Source organism: Babylonia areolata, chromosome 29, assembly GCF_041734735.1.
Source record: "Babylonia areolata isolate BAREFJ2019XMU chromosome 29, ASM4173473v1, whole genome shotgun sequence".
Classification (NCBI taxonomy): Eukaryota; Metazoa; Mollusca; class Gastropoda; order Neogastropoda; family Buccinidae; genus Babylonia; species Babylonia areolata.
The window spans coordinates 28846203-28855474 of record NC_134904.1 but is presented as its reverse complement, the minus strand read 5'-3'; the positions used below and the strand labels follow the sequence as shown (position 1 = coordinate 28855474).

Genomic DNA, 9272 nt, shown 5'->3' with positions numbered 1-9272 from the left:
TTACCAGTTAAAATCTTACTGAAAAAATAACAAAAACCAACAACCGCCCCCCTCCTTCATTTGTGAAAAATAAAATACAGAAAATAAGTCACGTAAGTTTTTATAGTCCAACATCTCATTGATTTGCCTATTCTCCGTGATACTCTGACTGCTCTAGAGAAAGACTTTCGTTCATTTCCGATGGAATACAAACAACGTTCGCAAACTGCAAACATCACAGTGAATGTAAACTGAAATGGCGTACTTTTCAAGACTTTTTGGACATTTTTGACAAATAAGAGGAACATGTATTTGGTCATGATTTGATGTGTTGGTATCATGTCTTATGTTATGCATTTGCTTGATCTTTGTGTAGATATGCTTAAAAATCCCTCATTAAAAAAATAATAACGAAATATTAATGTGTCTGTATTTATTCAGCTGTCCAGTCTTCAAAAAACGATGTTGTCATTAGTCAGAAAAAATATGGATGGTCGATTCTGTCAAACGTTCATGGAATCGATTATACTGTTCCAGCAACATCCGCTTTCACACAAGCACTTCTGAAAAAGGAGTCGTCAGATTGTAAAGAGAACGAAGGAAAAGAGAGAGAAAGGGAGAGGGAGAGAGAGAGAGAGAGAGAGAGAGAGAAGAGAGAGAGAGAGAAACTCAGTTGTTTCCAGAAACCAATGTCACATCGATTTAGCAAAATGAAATAACAAGGAAAAAAAAAAGAAAAAAAAAGGATGAAAATGAAACCCCACATGTTTCCTTCAATGAACACTGATCATCATAACAAGCAACACACACACACACACACACACACACACAGAGAAAGAAAAACGCTTCTGACGGATATTTGCCAGAGTCTACCCATGGCAAGTTTATACCCCTGCTATAAATTAGCCAACGTTACTTCAACCCCCGAGGTTAAACCAGCCTGGACCACGTAATACCCCTCTGAATATATCCCCTGTGAACACCGCTCACCTAACCAGTATCGCATTCAATTTACTGATAATAACAGTAATGGAAATTTATACACACAAAACAAAAACTGTTGATGAACCGGAAATGGTTTATCCGGAAGACTAGCAACCTACAATTGGTATGACTGAAGATTTTTTTCTCCACTGTGATTTAATTTGGTATCACTAAGTATTCCCAGAGAAAATGACAATGTTAAAGTTTACCACGGACACACAGCTACTTTGTTTATACAAGTGTGCCAAAAATGCGCTGTTTCATGCCGAACCCCAGACACAGTGGACACGATTTCACTGCTCCTATGGCAGTAAAGGGTTGTGCATGTGGGACCTTTAACCATTTAGTAAACAGTTCAGAATTTACACTCCATCTGAGAAACCTTTTGAATCAGCCCGAACTTGCCTACGCATCACTGATAACAGTCTAAGAGGGAAAACTCTAATGAATCGATGTTTTTGTTATAAAGGGATTTCTTCCCTTGACTAAAAAAAAAAAAAAAAAAAAAAAACCGCACTAAAGGAAAAGAAAAAAACACCTAAAAAAAAAATCCAACCAACCAAACACAAAAACAAAACAAAAAACAACAACAAAAAACAAAACCAACAAAAACCAACAAAAAACAAACAAAAAAACCCCTCCCAAACAAGCTGGGCTTCAGATGCTTTTGAACTCTTGGAAACAGTGGCACACCATACTTATTATTGTATTGTTTAATGCGAACACCAAAACATTACAAAATTGTGTGCATGTCTGTCGGTCTCTCTCCTACATCTATCTGCCCGTTATAGTTTCTTTCCATGTCTGTCTGTCTGTATGTCTGTCTTCCTGATTGGAAGGAAAACACTGTAAAAAAAACCCCGTCCTAACATGGACCTCCTATTGGGCTGTCATGTGAAATCACTGACACGAAGTGCCTGGTCCATTCATCGAACACACAATGACAATCTATTTACCGCATGTTTTGCACGTATGCCTTTGGTTCAGTGACATGGCGAATAAAAAATAAAAAAAAGATAAAAAGAAAGAAGAGAAGAAAAAAAAACCCCGCAAAAAACGAATGAATAAATAAACAAAATTAATTAAGATAAAAAACAACAACGAATAAATGAATTAAAAAAAACCCAAACGAACAAATAAATAAATAAATGAATGAATAAGTAAATGGATATGTGTATATATATATATATATATATATATATATATATATATATATATATATATATGTGTGTGTGTGTGTGTGTGTGTGTGTGTGTGTGATAAATTCAGCAGTTCTTCTATTACATATTCAGTTTCAAAATGACGACTCAAGTGTGATTCCATACTTCCTCAATAAAATGTCAGTTTCAGTCCAGCATGTATAAAGGCATTAGACGAAAGGAGCGTGTTCACAAAACATGAGCTCTCTCCCGTCGTGTATACAATGTCAGTGTCGTGCTGAGCGCGTCTCTGTCTCTGTTTCTCTATCTCTGCCTCTGTCTCTCCCTGTCTGTCTGTCTGTCTGTCTATCTATCTGTCTGTCTGTCTCTCTATCTATCTCTCTGTCTATCTATATCTCTCTGTCTATCTATCTATCTCTCTGTCTATCTATCTGTCTACCTATCTATCCATCTATCTATATATCTATCTCTCTGTCTCTCTATCTATCTATCTATCTCTCTGTCTCTCTCTCTCTATCTGTCTGTCTGTCTCTCTCTCTCTCTATCTGTCTGTCTATCTATCTCTCTGTCTCTATCTATTTATCTATCTGTCTGTCTCTCTATCTATATATCTCTGTCTCTCTGTCTCTCTGTCTCTCTCCGTCTCTTTAACTATCTATCCGTGTCAAAATGCCCGTCTATGTGAACGTCAGGAAACAAACAAACAAACAAACAAACAAAAAATAACACCAAAACACAGACACACAAATAACCACTTGCCAAACACGTCAGAACGCTATCAGCGGCACGCTAAAGCAAAAAGAATAATAAACCCAGACAACTGTACACAGTCGTCAAGACTTGTTAGAACGTACGCCGCAACACACACACACAGACACACACACACACACACACACACACACGAGCAATGGCTGCGCCAGAAGACAGGTACTGAGATTAAAAAAGAAAAGAAAAAAAAGGCATAAGTGTGTGCACACATGACAGATGATTTTGAAACAAAAGGACAAAAAAAAAAAAAAAAAAGAAGAAAAAACCCCCCAAAAAACTGACATGCGGCAAAGAATGGAAGACCATCAAAAAGATAAAACAAAGTAAAATCTAAAGAGAGGGGAATGGAGGTGGAGACACCCCCAGCACTCCCTCCCCACCACCACCACCCCCCCTAAACCCCCCCCCCAAAAAAAAAAAACAACAACCAAAAAACAAACAAAAAACGGAATAGAATACATTAATGAAATAAATAAGAATGATATAAATGAAACAAACCCCCCCCCAGCCCCCCCCCCCCCCAAAAAAAAAAGAAAAAAAAAAGAAGAAGAAGAAGCATATATCTCCCCTCCCTCACTCCTGCAACCCCGCCCACCCCACCCATCCCATACCCCCTACCCCCTCCTGTGCCACCCCTACCGGTAAGCCAGCCCTTCACACAAAACCTCCAACTTGATTCATCGTGTGAATACGCGTCTGCATGAATCGATCCTCTTTCTACTTCATTCTTTCACTTCGTTTTCTGTAGTCATGGACCGCATTTGCCACAAAGACTGGAATGATCGCGTCAGCTGTGAAAAACGGCATTTGACGAAGGGAGCGTATTCACAACTTGTTCATAAAGTGTATAACTTTTGAGTCAAATCGTTTTCGACTGCTAGGAAATTCTTTCTCTTTCCTTTACCTGCCAGTCTGTCAGTTTGTGGTTGGTGTGTGTGTGTGTGTGTGTGTGTGTGTGTGTGTGTGTGTGTGTGTGTGCGTGTGTGTCCGGGCGCACATGTGTATGTGCGTGTGCTTGCTTGAATGGATAATGGGATATTCAGTGTGCTCATGTGATCTTCTAGATGTGCGCTCACACACACACACTCACACACACACACACACACACACACACACACACACACACACAGGTTTGCACTAATACACCAGGCACAATACATACCACAAATGGTATTCCGAAATCTGTATCATCTTTTATGTTTTTTTTAATTTATTTATTTGTATCAATGTTTGATAATAGCATGTTGCTACATGCCCATATCAATGTTTGATAATGTGGTTCGTCCGTCGGGATCGACGAGGACCATCTAGTCATCCTGGGGGTGGGTGGGTTGGGCTCTGTGGGTGCGCAGACGACTGGTCAGGCCAATCCGCGCCTGGAAGGTTCTGACGCAGTGTGGACAGGGGATGGTGGCGGCTGTCGGGGACTTGCTGGCCCTGCTTTTCTTGGCCTGTCTGCGTTGCTCTGCTGCAGCGATTCTGTTGGCCTCACAGGATTTGGCGCCTTTGTGGACAGCTGAACGCCACTTTGGTCTGTCCATTGCATTCAGCTCCCATGTGTCGTGGCTGATGTTGAAGGCCTTCAGAGAAGCTTTCAGAGTGTCCTTTGAAGCGCTTCTTTTGGCCTCCATGGGAGCGCTTGCCATGTTGGAGTTCGCCGTACAGCAGTTTCTTGGGGAGCCGGTGGTCTGGCATGCGAACTACATGGCCTGCCCAGCGCAGCTGGGCCTGCATCAAGATGGTGTAGATGCTGGGCAAGTTTGCACGAGTGAGCACCTCTGTGTCAGGGATCTTCTCTTGCCACTTTATGCCGGGAAGTTTTCTGAGGCTGGTGGTGTGGAAGTGGTTGAGCTTTTTGGCGTGGCGTTTGTAGACCGTTCATGATCCATAGATCAGTGTGTGAGAACTATGGCCTTGTATACTTTGAGCTTCGTCTCCAGGGTGATGCCTCTTCTGTTCCAAACGTTCTTATGGAGTCTGCCGAAGGCAGCGCTGGCTTTGGCGAGTCTGGCATTCACCTCGTCGTCGATGACAACTGTGCGAGAGAGTGTACTGCCCAGGTATGTGAACTTGTCCACCGCGTTCAGTCGTTGCCCGTTGATGAAGATGTTTGGTTCAGCGTAAGGCTTTCCTGGAGCTGGCTGGTGCATCACCTCAGTCTTCTTTGTGCTGATTGTGAGGCCAAAGTTGTCACAGGCAGCAGAGAACTTGTCGACACTGTGTTGCATGTCAGCTTCAGAGGCAGCGTTGAGAGCGCAGTCACCAGCAAACAGGAAGTCGTTGACGGTGTCTGTCCTCTCCTTGGTTTTTGCTTGAAGCCTCCTGAGGTTAAAGAGTGAGCCATCTGTGCGGTACCTGATGCCAATGCCTACGTCAGCGTCTCTGAAGGCATCTGTCAGCATGGCTGAAAACATGAGACTGTACAGGGTGGGGGCAAGAACACATCCTTGCTTGACTCCGTTGGAGACAGGGAATAGTTCTAAAGTCTCTCCCTTGTCTTGGACTCGGGCCAGCATCCCATCGTGTAGTTGCCGTATGATGGTGATGAACTTTCTGGGACATCCGTACTTCGTCATAATTCTCCAAAGGCCATCTCTGCTAACAGTGTCGAAGGCCTTGGTCAGATCTGACATAAGTGGAGTAAGGTCGGCGTTCTGTTCCTGACACTTCTCCTGGAGCTGCCTGGCAGCAAACGCCATGTCGATAGTCCCGCGTTCTTTCCGGAAGCCACACTGGCTGTCTGGTAGGAGACCTTGCTCAAGGTGCGCTATGAGACGGTTGAGCAGGCACTCTGGCCAGAGTCTTGCCTGTGACGGACAGCAGGGATATTCTACGATGGTTGTCACAGGCCTGACGATTTCCTTTGCGCTTGTACAGGTGTATGATGGAAGCGTCTTTGAAGTCTGTGGAACTGCCTCATGCTGCCAGATGAGCTGGAACAGCTGATGAAGCTTCTCAGTCAGCGCCATACCACCTTCTTTGTAGACCTCAGCTGGAATGGAGTCTGAGCCAGGGGCTTTGCCATTGGATAGCAGACGGATAGCTTTCTGGGTCTCCTCCAAAGTTGGAATGGCATCCAACGACTCACTGACTGGCACCTGGGGGAGTCGGTCGATGGCTTCATCATTGATGGTGGAAGGGCGGTTCATTACGCTGTCAAAGTGTTCAGCCCATCTCTCAAGGATCCTGTCCTTGTCAGTGATCAGGGTAGAACCATCAGCACTGAGGAGTGGAGCAGATCCGGAGGTGGTGGGACCGTAGACTTCTTTCAGGCCGTTATAGAAGTTCTTCATGTCGTTCCTGTCTGCAAAGCCCTGGATCTCATCAGCTTTGTTGCTCAACCAGGAATCCTGCATCTGCCGCAGCTTCAGCTGGACGGTGCTGCGTGTGCTCTTCAGTATGTCTTTCTTTGACTGTGACTTGGGATCTTCAATGTGGGCTCTGTAGGCTTGGCGTTTGTCTTCCAGCAGCTGCTTGATCTCAGTGCAGTTCTCATCAAACCAGTCTTTGTGCTTCCTAACAGAAGACCCCAGGCACTCCATGGCAGTGTTGTACACCGTCTCATGCAGTGCGCCCCATGCTGCCTCCACATTCTGGTTGTCCAGCACGGTGGACTCAAGGTGTTCCTCCAGGGTGTCAGCAAAGCTCTGCTTGATGTTGCCTAGCTCCAGCTTGTTGACATTCAGAGGTTTGAGTGCTTTCATGCCCTGAGCCGTCTCTTGGGCTGGATGTGGAGGTTGCGCTTGGAGACGATAAGGCAGTGGTCTGTCCAGCACTCGGCGCCGCACATGGCCCTCGTGACTCATACGTCCTGCCTGTCACTCTCCTGACAATGACAAAGTCAATGAGATGCCAATGCCCAGAGTGAGGATGCATCCATGACGTCCTGTTACGGGTAGGGAGGCAGAAGACGGTGTTTGTGATAAGAAGGTCGTGCTCAGCACATGTCTGGAGAAGTAGTTGGCCATTGCTGTTGCAGTTACCAACCCCATGCTTCCCAATCACGCCTTCCCAGTGCTGTCACAACGAACTCTCGCGTTAAAAACCACCAGAATGATGAGCTTGTCTGCATTGGGAAAAGTGGTGATGACAGCGTTCAGGTCCTCGTAGAACATGTCCTTGATCTCATCCGGGTTGGTCATGGTCGGCGCGTAGGCGCTGACAGTGGTGGTAAACTTCTTCCCTTTGCATAAAGGGAGTTTCATCGTCATCAGGCGATCGTTCACTCCTTTCAGGGGCCAGCCAGCTTGCCAACGAGGGTTGTCTTCACTGCAAAGCCAACTCCAGCCTCACGTCTCTCTTTAGGTCCGCGACCACTCCAAAAGAAGATGTAGCCTGCGCCTCGCTCACAGAGTTCTCCTTCTTCTGCCAGTCTGGTCTCACTTAAGGCAGTGATGTCGATGTTGTACCTGGCTAATTCACTTGTAATGAGTGCTGTGCGTCTCTGTGGTCTGGCTGAGTCGCCTCTGTCCAGAAGTGTATGCACGTTCCATGTGGCAATGGTCAATGGGGTGTTCCTTGTTTTCTTCTTTCTTTCCTTTGCGTGTCGACCGCTTGAGTAGGTTCCCCGTCAGCCGCGGTATGCTGACTAGGGTGGTGTGGAGCAGGCAATGTTTAGGGCACCTTTTCTAGCCCCTTCCTCATGCCATGGAGGTGAGCAGTGCTGTCCTGAAGAGGGCTGCTCAGTCGCTCAGGGGGCTGCCGATCTCCACCGCTGCTCCAGTCGGTGAAAACGACCCTACGGTCCGCGGCTACGACTGCCAGTGTACCCACACCTGTCGCTTCGTCGCTCGCCTGTTGCCACAGGCCTTGGGGAAAATGATGGTATGGATGAAGGATAACTGATGACTTGCGCGATGACTTTTTTTTTATAGTGAGGAGAAGTTGCGCACCGTCGACCTCACTCTCTTGTCCGAGACCGTCTGTATCCAGTGGCAAGACGAGGTCAAGACAACTGGAGATGGAACGGATGCAGTGGATGACCAGGATGTCCTATGTGCCTCATCCTGCCCTCAGCACTCCACAGTGCTCTGCTGCAACCGCTTTCCTCTCCATTGAACCATGAAGGTTTCTTTCGCAGAGTCTGCCAGATCCAGTCTTCACATGCTTGGGTAGACAAGCCCTAACTCACCGAGGGTTTGAGACCATCAGCTACCCTCACCTAGTTTAGCCAACCTGTCCCCAGTGGCTTGAAGGGTTGCTTTCGAATGAAATCCAGCACCAGGAACAAGTCCCACAGTGGCACTGGGGTTTTTAGCTTCCTTCAGAGAGGCGCCCCTAGCCACCTCTCTGAGCAGGAAATCCGCTTCAAAGGCAGGACCACCTAGCTGTTTGATCGTGGTACAGATGGCAGACCTGTACCCTCGCACAGAACTAGCAGACAGGTTAAAAACCGAGGAGTGGTGAGCCAGAAAGTTGGCCAGCTGCATGCTCGTGGTGTTTTACATTTGATCAAGGAACCAGCCGCCGTGGCGAAATGGTTACTGTCGCGAACTGACAGCTGGGGGTACATGGGTTCGAATCCCAGCGGAGGTGGGTTTTCTTTTCTTTTTTTCTTTTCCTTTTCCTTTTTTTTTCTAGCCTGTGATTGGCTCCTACCCAGAGCTGAATGAACTATGGGTTTAAATGGGAAGACTGGAACCGCACAGTTGAGTAAAGCCCACTTCACGATTCGTATTAGGGCGTGTTGCTCTAAATTCCTGACCATCACTGCAAGTGTCTGTGTCTCTCGGGCCTGCTAAATGCCAGGATATAATTATGAAAGGATACGTAACATACAGAATTGTCATGTTGTCTCAGATCTAGAAAATGGCCCCAATACCATCCTCCTCCCTCTCCTGCTTCAACATCAATTATACATTATATATATATATATATATATATATATATATATATATATATATATACAGACTCCATGACTAAGCAATTATTGTCATCGGTAGTGGGCTATGCAGGCAGTGTCCTTAGTAGGTTAAATGACAACAGGTACTACTGAACACCGCCAAAGCGACTCAGCAGCAGTGGAAGGTCTCCTCTGGTGTGTGGCCTCCTGGCGACCTGACATCGACAGTTCCCTGTGGATTACGGACTGTAGGACTACGACAGACGAACCCGTGGTGGACCCGGATGAGCGGCGTGGGAATAATGCCACTGAAACGGTGCCAATGATGGGGCAGCAAACAAGATCAAAACTAATGAGAATAGAGAAAGCATTTCGTATTTCTATTATATTTGTTTAGAACTTTTTAAATGTTAAATTGCTGACAAACGGGATATACCTTATCCCGGACACATTTAGAACTTTTAAAATGTTAAATTGTTGACAAACGGGATATACCTTATCCTGGACACAGACTGAATGGCATACAATACCTCTCCCGG

At 45.8% G+C, this 9272-nt stretch overlaps 1 protein-coding gene across 1 annotated transcript in view; it reads left to right on the top strand.

Annotated features, from left to right (window-relative positions):
• The first annotated feature begins 8401 nt into the window (after positions 1-8401).
• The window catches only part of LOC143274636 (uncharacterized), a 60483-nt gene continuing 59612 nt past the window's right edge, over positions 8402-9272 (top strand). Inside the window, exon 1 of the mRNA XM_076578508.1 lies at positions 8402-8423. Coding sequence (XP_076434623.1) covers positions 8402-8423 — 22 coding nt within the window. The remainder of the gene's footprint in view (positions 8424-9272) is intronic.